The sequence below is a fragment of the Homalodisca vitripennis genome, chromosome 1 (assembly GCF_021130785.1).
Source record: "Homalodisca vitripennis isolate AUS2020 chromosome 1, UT_GWSS_2.1, whole genome shotgun sequence".
NCBI classification, from domain to species: Eukaryota; Metazoa; Arthropoda; class Insecta; order Hemiptera; family Cicadellidae; genus Homalodisca; species Homalodisca vitripennis.
In genome coordinates this window covers 50,293,588-50,311,826 of record NC_060207.1, presented here as the reverse complement: position 1 = coordinate 50,311,826, position 18,239 = coordinate 50,293,588, and the positions used below count along the sequence as shown (strand labels likewise).

General features: G+C 33.7%; 1 protein-coding gene across 1 annotated transcript in view; it reads left to right on the top strand.

Moving 5' to 3' along the window:
- LOC124361353 overlaps positions 1 to 17,378 on the top strand; it is a 78,106-nt gene extending 60,728 nt beyond the window's left edge. Inside the window, exons 2-6 of the mRNA XM_046815406.1 lie at positions 2,466 to 2,671; positions 2,761 to 2,896; positions 9,697 to 9,830; positions 14,265 to 14,505; positions 15,800 to 17,378. Coding sequence (XP_046671362.1) covers positions 2,466 to 2,671; positions 2,761 to 2,896; positions 9,697 to 9,830; positions 14,265 to 14,505; positions 15,800 to 15,867 — 785 coding nt within the window. The 3' untranslated portion in view covers positions 15,868 to 17,378. The remainder of the gene's footprint in view (positions 1 to 2,465; positions 2,672 to 2,760; positions 2,897 to 9,696; positions 9,831 to 14,264; positions 14,506 to 15,799) is intronic.
- Positions 17,379 to 18,239: the final 861 nt, after the last annotated feature.

The window sequence follows — 18,239 nt, the reverse complement described above, 5'->3', positions numbered from 1 at the left end:
ATTTTTATAATTCTTACTAATCAGCGGAAGAAATTATATTAGATTATGGTTACTCTTGTAAGGAATCATTGTTTTAATTGGAATGAATTTGGTTGTCTTTGGATGGGAAAGTTACTGTTTCAAATGAGAAATTGGTCAACTTTTGAAGGCCCAGTATGTATCTGAAGCAGCGTTTGACTTTCCACTCTGACATTCCGTTGTTATCGCCTGTTTTTCGAGTTTAGTGTCTTAATTACATATGCGACCTCCTCCTCACCCATCGGGGCCAAAGCCATAGATGCAACTAGTTCACCAACTTCCCTCTAATTATATTTGGGTCTTTAGAAGGACGAATCCAGTGAAGCCTATTTACTGAATTTATTTGCCACTAATACTTCAATAATCAATCAATACTTCTATCTTCAATAATTTTGTCCTCAATTTTCATTGAAATTTGTTTAGATTTATTTCTCGAGTACATTCATTATTAACTGTTCATGTATTTAAGGAATGTTCTAAAAAAAGTTCTCTTTTTAGTTTCAATAAATATGTCATGAAAAAATTTGAGCTTTTCTCGACAATTAAGAATGACTTTTGTTAATCATGAATTCTTTTTCGGTTTGTGGTTTCAATTTTTTTATTAGAATTCTACAAGTATTTTAAGTATAACCCTGTACATGTAGGTTTAAACTCAATATGATTTTAAATTGCGCCAGTACATTAATTATTATTAATAGTAATATGGTGATTATTATGTTTAATATCTCTTTTTGCTTATAGTTTTTCACCTAAATATGAGTATTTCGGTCATGAAACATGTACAAGTTACTATTAATTAATATATAAAATTAAATGGCAGATGTTATAATAAGAATATGTTTAGATAATGTACTTTCATTTGAAAAGTACTCGTATCCAAAAAGTTCATTGTAATGCATTTTTTAATGTTTTTCATATTCTCAGGCGTAAATATTCTTAATTTTAAACACAGTTTTATATATCAGTAGTATTGGCTTTATTGAGACTAATTCAGATTGTAACACCGAATAGGTACCACTGTATAGCTCACAAATCGGAAAATTGGTTCCAGCAGAAAAGTTTATAGAAAGTTAATTAAAGGACTTTTAATTAAATGAAGTCGTTTCCTTGAACCGGGTCCCGTTGTCCCGCTCAGTTGAACATCCTTGTCTCTTCGATTAGCTAACGTATCAAAACATTTAAGTGAAAAAATAACTTATTAACAGTTTGTACACCGTCACGTGGTAATCAATCAGTATATTACTTGATTATGAAATAAAAAAAACACAAAATATCATTGCAACTAATAATATGGCCAGGTTATTCAGTTATTTAATTTTATTGTTACATTATCTCAAGATTTCTTCGCAAAAGATAACAAAAATAAAAACATTTGATCTTTTGTATAAAAACTTTAGGCATTTCAATTAGTTATTTTTACCATCTCGAAATCAGGATAAGGGTATGAGTTTGTAATATGTGTACTGTATATTATATGTGGTGGGAATTACATTAAGGCTATACAGGTATGGCGCTCACGCTCACGCACGCGCCGCACCACCTCTAAAGGGTTATTCTTGTAGTTTTAAAAGCATCTACAAGATTTTGTCATGAAAAAATTAACTCATTATGTATACTCATATCATGAATGTATCTTCAGTTATTTTCATACAAGTATTTTATTCGTAGAAAAATCATACTTTAGAGCTATTCTACAATAGCAAATTATGTATTTTAAGAGTTGTAAGGCGGTCTTTCAGCAATATAAATCTTCTTATGTGAAAAATAAAATAGTTCTTATCAATTTGTATATCACTGCTTATAAATTAGCCTTTAACAAGGTCATTTTAAAATAGTAAAAGAACTGATACATGTCATGTGAGAATAAATTTTCTATTAAATTGTAATGGTTGTCACACCAACTGGATCCGAAGTAGTGCAAGTTATACTTTTCTTAATCAGTAGCCCATTCAAAACAGTCTAGACTCATCACTAAGTTAAGAAAGGAAATCATTATAAAGAGGAGAACTGCATTAAGATTTTGTTGGGAAAGAGAGTGATAAGGGTCAAGAAAATGGAGGCGTGCTATAATTAAGTATCCGCCTAAGTATTCTTTCAAAGTTTCGCCAACTGAAATACGCCCGTTGTTCCTCCTTATAGGATCTTGACACGAAGCGGCCCTACCCCCAATCTTACCCATCCCAGTATACTGCCACTCTATAAGCAGCGTATACGTCCTTTCAGGATTAAGCGCAATGAATGGTTTCATCATCTTCTTAGCCTAAGAGAAAAAATATACGGATATAAATCAAATTACTAGATCTTCTAAACTCATTGATTTTATATATATATATATATATATATATATATATATATATATATATATATATATATATATATATATATATATATATATATTTAAGCACATTGAATACTAGTTTTATGGCTGCCATAGTTGTTTATTACAGCTGTAGGAGGGCTGAAGCTAACCGAGCTCCTGGGGCCACGCCTCGCTGACCGCGGGACGAGCGCTAAGCTCTCCTGTAACTTCGACACAGAGAACGCGAGACTCTACTCGGTCAAATGGTACAAGGACGAGTACGAGTTCTTCCGCTACATGCCCGACAACCACCCGCACAGTCAAGTCTTCCCGAGGGACGGCGTTACTCTGGACGTAAGTAGGAAATCCTCCAGAACTGTTTTATAAATTAATCTGCAGAGTGGCCATAGCTCTACATGTTATTGACATTGAGTCCTGTTCAGGAATCGATGTCCGGTATAGACCACGTGGTGCTCACCAGCCTGTCGTTCTCCAGCACTGGTGTCTACCGTTGTGAAGTCTCCACAGAGGCGCCGAATTTTGAAACGCTCTTTCTCAACCACAACATGACAGTCTTGTGTAAGTAAACATTTCGAATACGAAGACAATATGTATAACTGTCTTACAAATATATGGGCAGCATTAATACGCCAGTTTACAATTAGAATATTTAATTCTCCATATTTTTTTGCAGTTCAAGCGATTAAACGACAAGTTTGTACAACACATACCTTAACTTAAATGTAGCATCTAAAAGATAAAGTAAGATTCTTTAAACACAATTACGTCGTTTACTTATATTAATAAAATATTATCTAACATTCATTTACCGTACTCCAATACTAACATCTATGAGTAACCAACGAAGATTCTTAACCCCTTGAATATCAGGAAAAAGTAAAAATATTGAAAGGTAAAGGACATTCTATTTTACCAGGCGAAGTTAGGGCTAATTAGTCATTTGTATCACTTGGTCTGTGTACCAACGGCGTAAAGGTGAATTCCGAACCACCACCAATGGGCGAGCTAGCGGGCTATTTGCAGACAGGATAGCTCAGCGGTCACCCATCCAAGGAGCAGCTACGCTCAATGTTGATTGTCTCGGTTATCTTGCGATTACCACCGTACCCAATGTGTACTGCGGCACTAGCAAAGATCTTCATCCTATTAGATATTCATCATCATCAAAAAATATGTCTCCTTGATAATATCCTATCGCTCATCACACCCTGTGTCAGGCTGTTATACTATAACCTGTTGGAGTGTACGTTTGGAGCTTCCAGACACTGAAAGCTCCTCGAGACCTAGATCTTCTATAGACTTGCAGGATCTAGAGATCTGCAATGCCTCATATCTGAGAGCTCCCACAGGTCGTACGTCCTACACACCAGTAGTTTCTAGAGACCTGGATCTCCCAGACACTGAATGCTCCTCGAGGCCTAGATCTTCTACAGACTTGCAGGATCTAGAGATCTGCAACCCTTCATATCTGGGAGCTCTCACAGGTCGTTCGTCCTACACACCAGTAATTTCTAGAGACCTGGAGCTCCCAGACCTAGATCTTCTACAGACTTGCAGGATCTAGAGATCTGCAACGCCTCATATCTGAGAGCTCCCACAGGTCGTACGTCCTACACACCAGTAATTTTCTAGAGACCTGGAGCTCCCAGACCTAGATCTTCTACAGACTTGCAGGATCTAGAGATCTGCAACGCCTCATATCTGAGAGCTCCCACAGGTCGTACGTCCTACACACCAGTAGTTTCTAGAGACCTGGAGCTTCCAGACACTGAAAGCTCCTCGAGGCCTAAATCTTCTATAGACTTGCAGGATCTAGAGATCTGCAACGCCTCATATCTGAGAGCTCCCACAGGTCGTACGTCCTACACACCAGTAATTTCTAGAGACCTGGAGCTCCCAGACCTAGATCTTCTACAGACTTGCAGGATCTAGAGATCTGCAACGCCTCATATCTGGGAGCTCTCACAGGCAATAAGTCCTACATACTAGAAGTTACACACCTGGAGCTCCCTAATGCTATGTTCCAGGATACTATATAGATCCAAAGCTTCCTGAGGTGAAAATTTCAAAGGAACCAGGTATAAATATTCTTAACAACATTTCCTAGAGGATAAGATCAGGTATACTACGTGTAACTAATACACAATCTCTAATTCTGAATACTGTAAGTGTCTAGTATGCAAGATTAGCAATAAAGATTAATTTTAGATGAACTTACTCAGTAACGCCTGTTAATTAAAATGGAGTTGCCTATAGAAGCCTATAGGTTTTAAAATGTCATATCCAATCAACTCCAACGCTTCCAAACTCTGAAACGAGTTGGTTTTGATAATAGATTTGCACAAAACCTATATTGTTTAAATTAATGGATTCCATAGTATACTCTGTTCAACGTACTGATTGGGGGTTATTGTTTAAATTTCTGTAGGTATTCTTATAGAATAAATGTATTATACCGGTTTCCCTACACTTTTAAATGAATTTAATAAAGCAGAGAAATGCAACAGCAGCAATAGATAAAACCCTATTGTTACAGTTTAACTTTCAATAATGCTGAAAAAGCTTAAAAATTAAATAATCATTGAGCAAAAATTTGATTTTAAATTAGTATACCATATAGTATCAAGTTTTGAATTTCCTTACACAATTATATACATAAAGTATTGATTCACTTACAGCAATAAAACGTAGCACATAGTTTGTTATGTAAAGCTCTTGTAAGTAGTTAATATTGTACAAGTGAAGCTTTCAGCAACTCGGATAGACAGACAGATGTAATTGCTATAAAGTTTAGTGTGCGGGTATGTAGGAGTACCAGCGATCGATTACACTGCATACTTCAGCTTGACCCTTGTACTGTGCAGTAGTTGATCCTTCCGCTACTGTATGCTCGTTATTACAGTTTTGTGTTTCGTGTACAATTCACCATAGCCAATATAACGATATTTAAACAAATATTTAAGGCTATTCATTGTATACAGTTTATAATATAACATTGGCGGTATATTGTATCATAAAACACTCCTTCCACTACGTTCCTTCAATACAGAACGTACCAAATTAGTTTTAATGGCACTAATTTCAGGATTATGTTTAAAAGGGGTCGGAGTAAAATCTTAAATGTAATCGCAAATGAAGTTCAATTAACGCTTTTATTGGGCTTGACTAGACGAGAACAATGATATGTAAATGAAATGTAAAAATAGATGTAGCTGGTGGCAGTTTAAGTTAACTCGAATCCTGGATACTGTGTACCATTTTATACCTCTTTGCTCGTTTCATTTACTAAAATTAAATTTCGAACCCTTATATTTGAAAGGAAATATGGAGGAATATTTAAGTAGAGTTTCCATGAATATGAGCAACTCAATTCTTGGCCAAAAACTTATTTTTGAAACGTGAACCTGTGATATGTTATGTTGTACCTTTTAATATCTTTGATTAACGTTTTCATGAATTATTCTGAGTTATACAGGGTGTACATAAAGTCCTGCACAGGTATAATATTTTCTGAACGATAACAGATAAATCAACAAGATTTGGTACATCAACACTACACCTAAAAATCTACTTTTTGAAGGAACTATCAGTTTTCTGTATCATCATAGGGACGTCCCGCAAGGAGTCAGAAGGAAATCTTAAATAGGAGCATAGGTAAATATGCACATCATTTTAAAGGGCTTATCTAGCAGAGTTTAATGCCGCAAACCGCACTCAAAAATATTGATCCAGTACAAAATGGCAGCTGTTCAAAGGTTTTACTTGGTTACATTTTATTAGTAGCCATAACCCCAGTGCGCGATTCCTCGTGTGATCGTCTGTTGTTTCCCCAACCAACCATAATAAGAAATGTTATACGTTCACGTTCGTCAAGCGACATAGTGTAGTTGAAGAACTACAAGCAATACGACAAACTCTTTTGTACTAAAGCGCACTGATAGAAAGTTTGGACAGCACTATTAAAACAAGAAAAGTAGAATAGCCTACTATGAATAGACTGGCTAATAGGAAAGTCCAAACTGCGACCCAAAGATAAGAGCTTTCTAATTGTTGCTGTTATCAGGTTTTCCCCGTTATCAATATATTAGGACCAAATTTGTAACCCTTGAGGATAAGTAACATCATAATTCACTTTTGTACAACTGACAAGCATAATGTAGTATTTAGGTGCAGTATTCGTTTGGTTGCAGTTTTGCTTTATTGGGGTTATGGCTACTAATAAAATGTAACCAAGTAAAACATTTGAACACCCGCCATTTTGTACTGAATCAATCTTTTTGAGTGCGGTTTGTGGCATTACACTCTGCTAGATAAGCCCTTTAAAATGATGTGCATATTGACCTGTGCTCCTATTTAAGATTTCCTTCTGACTCCTTGCGGGACGTCCCCATGATGATACAGAAAACTGATAGTTCCTTCAAAAAGTAGATTTTTAGGTGTAGTGTTGATGTACCAAATCTTGTTGATTTATCTGTTATCGTTCAGAAAATATTATACCCTTGCAGAACTTTATGTACACCCTGTATGTTCCTTGGGTTTTTTCCTTTAATTTGTTTGATTTATTTACTCGTAATAACGAACGCTCTAGTACTAAAAACTAGCTGCTACACGCGGTTCCGCACCCGGTTCACTTCAAACAACCGGGTTTGTTACAACAAAAAACAGTCCTGATACAAGTATTGGTCACCATTTACTATTAGCCAGTGTTCAGTTGTCAGAAATAGTATTGTGAGTAAACGTATTGTGACATATTATTTAGTTCAGCTTGTAACAATTAGTGTTAGTTGTGTTGATACAAGTATTGGTCACCATTTACTATTAGCCAGTGTTCAGTTGTCAGAAATAGTATTGTGAGTAAACGTATTGTGACATATTATTTAGTTCAGCTTGTAACAATTAGTGTTAGTTAGTTGTGTTGATACAAGTATTGGTCACCATTTACTATTAGCCAGTGGTCAGTTGTCAGAAATAGTATTGTGAGTAAACGTATTGTGACATATTATTTAGTTCAGCTTGTAACAATTAGTGTTAGTTGTGTTGATACAAGTATTGGTCACCATTTACTATTAGCCAGTGGTCAGTTGTCAGAAATAGTATTGCGAGTAAACGTATTGTGACATATTATTTAGTTCAGCTTGTAACAATTAGTGTTAGTTGTGTTGATACAAGTATTGGTCACCATTTACTATTAGCCAGTGGTCAGTTGTCAGAAATAGTATTGCGAGTAAACTTATTGTGACATGTTATTTAGTTCAGCTTGTAACAATTAGTGTTAGTTGTGTTGATACAAGTATTGGTCACCATTTACTATTAGCCAGTGGTCAGTTGTCAGAAATAGTATTGCGAGTAAACGTATTGTGACATATTATTTAGTTCAGCTTGTAACAATTAGTGTTAGTTGTGTTGATACAAGTATTGGTCACCATTTACTATTAGCCAGTGGTCAGTTGTCAGAAATAGTATTGTGAGTAAACGTATTGTGACATATTATTTAGTTCAGCTTGTAACAATTAGTGTTAGTTGTGTTGATACAAGTATTGGTCACCATTTACTATTAGCCAGTGGTCAGTTGTCAGAAATAGTATTGTGAGTAAACGTATTGTGACATATTATTTAGTTCAGCTTGTAACAATTAGTGTTAGTTGTGTTGATACAAGTATTGGTCACCATTTACTATTAGCCAGTGGTCAGTTGTCAGAAATAGTATTGTGAGTAAACGTATTGTGACATATTATTTAGTTCAGCTTGTAACAATTAGTGTTAGTTGTGTTGATACAAGTATTGGTCACCATTTACTATTAGCCAGTGGTCAGTTGTCAGAAATAGTATTGTGAGTAAACGTATTGTGACATATTATTTAGTTCAGCTTGTAACAATTAGTGTTAGTTGTGTTGATACAAGTATTGGTCACCATTTACTATTAGCCAGTGGTCAGTTGTCAGAAATAGTATTGCGAGTAAACGTATTGTGACATATTATTTAGTTCAGCTTGTAACAATTAGTGTTAGTTGTGTTGATACAAGTATTGGTCACCATTTACTATTAGCCAGTGGTCAGTTGTCAGAAATAGTATTGCGAGTAAACGTATTGTGACATATTATTTAGTTCAGCTTGTAACAATTAGTGTTAGTTGTGTTGATACGTATTTGTAGTATGCAAGGAATTGACTCACAACATGTGTGTTGTGATTTATGACTTATACGTTTCACAAGTTTATGACATAATTAGTTTATTTTAACCTAGATTGTAAATTGGTTAGTTATTGAACTGAGGAAGAAATCAGATTACAGATCTCGAAACGTAGTGTTGCTGATATTTATTTATCATTTAACGATGGAAGATATTCAGAAAAAATACTGTCATCTTCACATACCTTCCATTTTCAAAAACAAACTTTAAACAAAGGAACTTTAGCGCACAATTTATTTCGTTAAATATTTTAGCCAACTTGTTTAAGTTGATCAGTTTTAGAGTAGTTATCTTGGGTTATTACATGACTATAACGCCAGTATAAGTTTTTTAGCAAGCCCCTATAAAATAATAAACGTGAAATTTCATGTAATTTTTGCGAGCAATTCAAGAATTTAAAATCAAGTAAAATCAAAACATATTAAGTCGCCAAGACAACATACATGTGTAATAGTCGGAATACAAGGAATAATAATATTCTAATTAGAGCAATTCCAATTTAAGAATTTGAATTGCTACTCTTTAAGGAGAGCACCTATTGCTTCTGTATAATTTTCATGGTATTTGTTCGACAAGTTCCCGAGATAGCAGCAGTAATTATAGACCTTATTATAAAAGACAATGGACTGAAGCAATACGTTTTGGGATTTCAGCAGTTTTCATTGCAATTTTACTGTAGAGACCGTGAAATTTTGTGTCAAGCGAAACACTTATTTAGTAAGTACATATAAATTAATTTTCATTCAATTTTCATGAAAATTCTAACATCCAGTACAGAGCCTAGCGGTCACAGTGGGAAACTGCTTCACTGTTCACATTTTTTAGTTTTGTATGCAAATTCCCATGCTATTTTGTGCTATAGACTTTGGGATTTCATAATCCCAGTCAGTTAGTCAACGATATGTTTTATATCAATCAATTTTTAATAATTACTTTCAAAATTTACAGAGATTGATCCATAGGCCTACTTATCTTTAAAATTTCTCACCGACTCCTTATGGACTCAACGGCATCCACTGACGGCAAGAAAAGAATATTTGTAGGCCCGGAATGTTTGGAAAAATCACTAAACATTTTTGAAGGATACTGATATTAGTTAAGATACTGATAATTTATTAGTTATAAAACTGAGTAAACTACTCGTTTATAATACATATTTTGTGTTGTAGCATACCCTCAGCACGAGCCCAGACTAGAGGGTCTACAGAGATTTTACTCGATACACACAGAGGTAGCAGTCAACTGCACGGCAGCTCCGTCCTATCCTGCACCTTCCTTGCATTGGTACATCAATAATCTCAAGGTATAAACATTATTAATCCGCTTTACCATCGATTTGATACTGATTAGAACATCAGATGCAATATTTATAAAGAAGAATAAATATAAGATTGATATATAAATATGCCATCAGAGATAAGATTGATGAGATAAGAGCGATTGACTTGTAGTCCTGGAGCCGAGAGCCAATATGCACTGCATAAGCATAAAATAAAACCTTGTGTTTCGTAAAATCGATAAATGGATTTCTCCCTAGAAATAAATTGATCGCCAGCCGCTCTACTTTGGTGGAGGTCGAAATGGGATATTATCGAAAGGGTTAAAATATCAAACAATAATATTTCCAAAGAACATTGTCTTAGCTGTACACTCTAATAACCGACTGTACACGCCAAAAGCCGACTGTACTGGCAGCCATCTTGACTGTAGCCTCAACCTCCGGTTCTTTTAAGAAGTCCTCCTGTATGGGCATTTAGTCGTAGAACTATGGAAGATGAATCACTTTATAAATACAAATTATACACATCCAAACGCTTTTTATAAGGTAAAATATTTTTATTATTGGTTGAGAAACACTCTCAAACACTTTGTTCATCGTTTAAATATTCTAAAAGTCTTTAAAATAAAACCGTTTGGATGCGTATAGTTTTATCTTTAAAATGAGACATCTCCCATATCCAGTACGATTGAAATTAAGGTCTAGGTTTAATTTTGTTCTTACTGCATAACCTCAAGGTGGTTTCACAACAACTGGCTCTTAGATAGAAGTTATATCACCGTCATACTATTGGACTGTCCACTTTTAGCGGTGAGTCGGTAGTTCGCTGACGCTCATTTTATATTTATTCGTATATTGTATCTGGTGGTTTGTTTTAATTAATTTTTAACTAAGAACATTATTAAATGAGAATATAATTATCTTTGTATATTTTTAACCCTTTCGACCTCCACCAAAACTATCCTGCCTGATTATATCTCAGCTTCTGATTTCTTACGGAAATTTATAATGCAAAGTAAATAATGACGTGATATTGAGGAAGCAAATCCATCTTTTGTAACATAAAACGTAATATATAAACAATTTGGTTAATTTTGTTGTTATGCAACTTGTAGTAATTTTTAGACAAATTTTACGTCTACTCCTTGAAACGTATGTTCAACAACTGTTATCTATAACAATTTTCACATGTTATGTTTGACTCGTAAATGTTGTGATCTCCTTATTGTGCTTTTTTATGAACAAAATTGTCATTGTAACTATGTGACCCATTAAAACTACATCGTATATTGAGCTCGAAACTGATACCAATATTTAGTACATCATGCTATGTATGTATGAATGATGAAACGATTCTATGTTGCCAATAATATTATGAACAAGTAGATAATTGGCGTTATAACATGATAAAAACATTATGATGCTGTGTCTTGTTTATTGTCATTACAAAATTGCAAAATAATCACACATTATTTTGCAATTAAAATCAAAAATAATTTTGATTTTAAATACAGTCATTACAATCTACTGTATTCATCATGTATGATGTTTTAATACTTGTACTTGCAAGTCCGATGTTGCAATCTGCAAAATTCTCGAACGTGACATTTAAAACAGAGTAATACAAAGTTCTCTATAGGATTCAAATTTAAATGACACAGAAATATATATAACTCGAGTTCTCGAACGGATGTTGCAACATGACATTTGTGTAACCTGAAATTTATAATTACGCAAAACATGTCTGTTGTACTCGAAAGAAAATGTTAGCGTTCACAATTTAGCTGTGTTTCAAGCCAACATTTTATTCATTTTATGTGGAACCTGTACTTCTGTATCTCAATGTATTCTCTAATTTTGTTCTGTTCATAGCGTTTAAATACTCGCATTTAGAATCACTTCACACTTTTGACTTTTGTTTATTATTAAATTAATGTATTTATTCAGAATAGCTTTCGTTCACTTTTTATTTTGAATCGTACGTTTAATATAATCACTTAAACAGCGTAATAAGATTTCAGACATTTGCTATCACCGTGTTAATAGCATAGAATAGTACATTTCGAGGATTGACAGTCATCCACTTCATTAGATATAAAAAACCCTTAGTGAAAGTAGTCAAGCATGCACGAACATTTAAAAAAGTAAATACGTGGTGATGAACTCACCGATGTCATGGGAACTTGAGCTTACAGCTAAGGCCTCAGGTGACTGGAGAGCACCAGCCATGTCACTCCACAGACCAAGCGCACTGCATACCTCAGTAACCGACTAGCGAAGGTGAACGACAGAGGATAAATCAATATGGACACTTCATGTGGCAACTCAGCAGGTCATGTGAAACAAAAAATGGAAGGCGTAATGGAATGGTTTCGAAAGTTTATACTGTATTTTGTGAATTCTCAACCTTATCCCTTAAGATCTGTTTGACGCCTGATAACGTTAGGCCTGTTCTTCGTTTTCCAATCCACGAAACGTTGTGTTCTATTGTTGTAACATAAAACTATAGCTAATGTTCTAAATCCTATAAGCCTCCTGAATTATCCATCGTCAATAACAAACTTTTAACATTGCTCAGAGCTTTAAACTGGACATCTCCGGACTGTTGACTCGTACAGATGTTAAAAACTAAATACAGTTCAACGTTTTGTATCAATTCCTTAAGATGTGAAGGGTTTGAACCTCTAAGAAACGTATAAAAAAATAAATAAGTGATTATCTATTCATTAACATGCATCAATAGAGGGTTAATGACTCATGACAAAAGAAACTATTAGTAATTTTAATACAGAAGAAATGTTTGTTTTGCAGCTTGTACTGTTTACAAGTATTCTTACCTAGTTAAGTTCAGTCTTCACAAAGCTGTAAAATATAATCTTTCAAGAATTATTAGAGAATTGATATTCGTACATCAAATAAAAATTCGAACGAATTCTTTGAAAAAAATATTCTATAATATTAAATAATGTCTCTCTCGAGCTCCATCAAATATTAAATACCACCACGGCTATCAAAATTGGAAACCCCCCAAGACTGTTTTATTCTTCCAACTGGCAGGGGCCCAATATGGTAATAAGATGACAGAAAGAAAATTACAGCTTCCGACACGGCCAGAAAGTCTGTTCTTGTTATATTATGTCATCCTTATTAGTAATGAATTTGAGAATGTAACTGAATTTGTGGTTGATCTTTTTCCTGGAAAAGTAACAAAGAAATAAACTATAAAAAAGTGTCTCGTTCAAATCCATCAAATTCCTTCTTAATTATATTTAAATTCTGTTTAAAAAAAAAACCCCGAAATACAGACTGTTACTACACAAAGAGTAAAAATCAATTTATCGCGTGCTAAAAGCAAAGCATAATGTAGGAGATGAAGCCGTTCATGGGAATGGAAGACGCTGACAGGATTGCCAATATCCCGAGAGAAGCACGTCACTCGTCACATGTAGCCTATAACCTTTCTCAGTAACTCAGATATTATGAGGATACGGTCATCCGGGATAGATCTTACCACATCCTCATATTCCACTACTTGCCATGAACTTTGTAAAATTACTATTACTGAATCACGTATAAACCACATTTGGTTCTTAATTACTAAAATTCATTTTATGAGCGTGAAATAATGAAATAATGATGCCTATACAGTTATCTAGATAAATACTCCATTTTCTAAATGTTTTAATTATAAAATAAACATGTAACTAATAAGTTTGTAATATGTTTGTGATAAGTTTGTAAGTTCTCTAAAAAAAAATGATAAAAAAAATATTTCTTGTGCATAATATTCTTTTCTTTATTTATTCATAGACATAAAACATTCAAAAGGTTTTCCGTTAAATAAAATGTCACAGCTCAACTCTTCAAGGGCAGACAATAAAACACGGAGAATAAAACATATTATCTTATTTATTTGGGGTGAATATCATGATGTAAAATTACTATGATATTTCCCAAAATAAAATACATACGAACCACGATAGCATCACGATGCGTTACGTGTTTTTCGTAAAGGTTGGACATCAACACTTAACAGTAAGGAGCAGTGCCTCACCACTAAATTGTGTGTGTATTGTTTATTTTTATCTATTTATTTTGAAAGTAGGAGAGGATTTTTTACAGAAGAAGTGAAGAGGGTATCCAATGATTCGCTTTGAAATTGGTCTTTACGGTGAAGGGCTTGTGTCAATACTAGAGAGAACCATGAGAACCAGATTGGGGCATCAGCGTCAAGGGTAAAGAGAGATACCATTGACAAAACATTGACCTCAATTTGTGAAACCTTTGTGTTTTGGAGATATCAACTGTAGATTTTTGTATTCGGCGTTGTGAACTCCAAAGGAGGAAAGGTGTTTCATTCATTCATTGGCCATTGAATATTCTGTGTTAAGTGGTATGCAACTCTGCCTTTATCTCTGTTGTGGTTTTACTTGGATTTTGAACAACGATTTATCCTAGGCCGATGATTACCTGGTGGAGAGGTCGGCTGTGGTGAGGTTCCCAGACGACACATTCACTATGTCAGCTATGCTGAAGTTCTCGGCCCAGCCGCAGCATTTCCTGGGAGGTGTAGGGGTGCTGACTCTGCGTTGTGATGCTGAGGCGCCCCCACTGGACACCCTCAGCGCAGTCGCTGAGGTTCGTCTGGCCGGCGACCTCACCAACGAGAAACTTGCTCAAGAGAATTTCAGGAATTCCGGTAAGAAGAAACAGCTCACACAATGTTTGCAATAAAAACAGTTATTTTCCATTTCAAATTAGTTTCCGTTACATGAGAACAAATCACACTCTTCATTGAGGTAAAGGGTAGCAATGTATATGTGTATTGCGTGTCGTGAATAATTTATAAACTACACATGTTCTTCAGTTCTTAATTTTGTATGGTTCTTGATATTCACTAGCCATTCTCTGCAACTAAAGCACGTGTAATTTCATTTGAGATTGTACAACATCACAACCAATAAAATAATATTTCGCTACAAAAACCACGATATTATGTTATCTATATATTATACACCAAGTGTTAGACACTTCTAAACTTTCTAACAAATAATACCAACAAGTTCTCGGTTTTTAGCTTTTGGTGATACAATACTATTTGTCTTTATCTTTATCCACTGAAGAAGATAAAAATGGGCGAAATATTTTAATACGTTTTTTAAACATTAGTTTGTCAATAATTCTAAAAGTAGCCTACGTTTTATTGCGGTTTTGTAACGGCTCTACGACCAAACCTTTCAACGCAAAAGTGTTCTCACAGAGTAAACATTAAATTAGTTTCGCTACAGCCGGCTCTAGATGGTGCAATCGATTGTACGTTTAGAAAATATTTTTTATGTTAAACTCATAACCCTTTAAAATAAATTCTCTGCATACAACAATGTCTACGTTACGTTTTTACAGTCTATGTGAAAGTACAGGTACTTAAAGCAGAAAATGTTGTTATCAAGCTCACATAAGAACGGCTGAAAATGAAATTTAAAAATTTTACAGTATATAAAAGTTACACATCCAGAAGGGAGTGAAAATTAGGATTTTAATATAAAAGTATAAATATTGTGTGTGTGTGTGTGTGTGTGTGTGTGTGTGTGTGTGTGTGTGTGTGTGTGTGTGTGTGTGTGTGTGTGTGTGTCATGTTCTAAATTATAATTCAACAAATATAAAAGTACCTTAAGTCGTAATGAATAAAAAAATCATGTCACTTCTAAAACTTGCCTACTACTGTCAAACATTTACGTTTTTATATTAAACTATTTTTATTTGGAGCTATGGGTTCAACATAAATAATACGACAGGAAAACGAAAAGTGCCTTATTATATATACTCTGTTATATTAATCTCTAAATTTTAAATTGTCTAATCTAAAAGGTTGAATAGTTTTACACTATTTTTGTAAGCAAAAGCAACGTTGCGCGCACCCTCTACGATCATTTCTACTTTACCTGTACATTGTATTTTGTCAGCTGTTCTACTTACATTCTGACGTGTTCCAGCAGGCAGTGTACTGTCTCCCAGTCTCCCAATGGCTGTAGCAGTAGTGGCCATGCTCGCTAGCAGGTGACAGCTGGTTTGTATGTAACAATCACATCCCAGCTATCGTCTGTCCCTGTCATACCGTTGTTAAGCACTTGATCATATGTCCTTTATACATAAGGGAGTAATTTTGCTTGAATACAACACTGTAAATATAATATGTCCTATTTAAAAAAGCCTTTTAAATTAGCTTTTATTGGTTCACGTGAGCAAACTAAAATGCACTTGGATTTCAGACTTTTTACCAAATCCTATCACAATTGTAATAATTTCTTCTATATATTGTCTGACAGACAAACTTATTATGTACATATTCTGAACGAACACCTATAAAAGTTATTTCTGAATATATCAAAATTATAACAACAGAATCCAATAAGTCTCCTTCGACAATTAGAAAAAACATATAAATTCATCTTGCATCTCGAGAACTCACATCACACGTTAATCTACAGCCTAATAATAGCCTAAAATGTAGGTACTATTATAAATTCTATTTAGATTGATTTAATTTAATCTTAGACTTAATTATTCTTATTTTCATTAAATGTTATAGATATATGGGCCACATTTTGCCAGAGAGTTTAGGATGCTAAACCTGATAAAATGATTAAATCGTAACTAAAAACTAGAAACCCTACAGTCAATTAATGAGTTATATCGTTTATATCCACTTTCATGAATAAACGTCATGGAGGGGACTAAAATATGAATTACATCACATGAACAAAGCATAAGTTTAATCTGTGTTGCTGCCTATAAACATGCATAAAAGAACTTGAATCATGTTGTGATATAATCGTATCTTTTCTTCGGTCAGTAAAATATGACATTCCTTATAGTTGTGTTCATGTCAGTAATTATTTTATTAGTTGTAATTAAAAATAAATGAAATTTTGGATGATACTGTTGATTGAAACAATATATTATTATAAAAGGTTAGAACTAAATTACTTAACAAATAATAGTTCCAGCCCATTAAATGTAAATGAATTCTAATATTAATATGTTGAAATATGTACTTTTTAAATTAGCTTTACACTGCAAAAGCCTAAGTTTGCACTCTGTTTATATATTGTTTAATTATAAGTTATTAATTTATTGTTTCTTTATGATCTATGTGTATGCAATAAATTGTAAATATTAAGATAATATAAACAATCATAATAATATTGTTGCACATTAGCTACAGAAACAATTATATTGCGTTACGCAAGACAATTTATTCTAGAGCAATATCCACAAAAACTTGCAATTATGATAGCAAACTGTATTGCCTTTATGTATAAAATCGTTAACTAAGATAAAAATATTTAAATATTTGTCTCTAGATAATTCAGTCAAATGTTTACACTTAAAGGTTGATTATTGTATATACATTGTTAATAATCATCTACCGAAATGTTCCTTACTATATAATAATATATCAGTATATTTGCCAATATTTTTAAAAGTTTTTGTATATATGAACCACCGTCAATCGGTTTTTGATGTTACAACATGGAGAATAAATGTAAAATAAAATAAATAAAGTTAAAATTGTTGTGTTTTATTTAGCTAGTTATCCCCATACCAATATATAAGGTTAGTAAGATTTGATATTTATTGAGCTGTATAAAATTTTAAAAAACCCACAAATAGTAAAAAGAAGAATCTATTTTGGAGCTGTGGTAATATTAAAAGGAAAAAGTGGTCGTAGCTTGGCCCGTTAAACTCATCCACCGAGCTATATTAAACGTCATGAAGTCAATGTTTCCACACTAGTTTCAACGTAAGCGTTACAAGCATTAGGATGAAATGAGGTGGAGATGTAATTGAAAGAAAACAGTGCGTTTCTACCTCCACGTCGTACAATATCGCTCTTCCATACAGTATCTAGGGAATCTTCCACTCGCATCTTCTGAAATGAAATGAATCTTTAGTAACAAAAAGTAAGTTACCATTAATTACATAAAGGATCAGTTAGGTCATGATCCTTTTCAACCCTTTTTTACAAAGTCAATGTTATTTTATAGTAGTAAAGTAGTTATATAATACCTATAAAATATTGTGCTCGTGTGATATATCTCTCCATCTGAAATAATTATAACTATAACTATAACATGAATAATTATAACTGAAATAAAGATTTGGTCTCAAGAATTAAATGAGCTATAGGTTTGAAATTTTGTATCCAATATCATCGAAGCCAGTTACACGACTCATGTTGTATAGTATATACATAGTAGGTCTTAATACAAAGGTTCATATGAAGTCGTTGTCAATTAATTAAAGAGCCTAATGCATTGTTTTATTGACGATTTTAATACACGAAAGCAGGTTACAGAAAAGGGCATCTGCAGAAGTACTATGATACAGTAATCTTAAGCTTTGAAAACAGATCGCCCCGAGTTTCATACA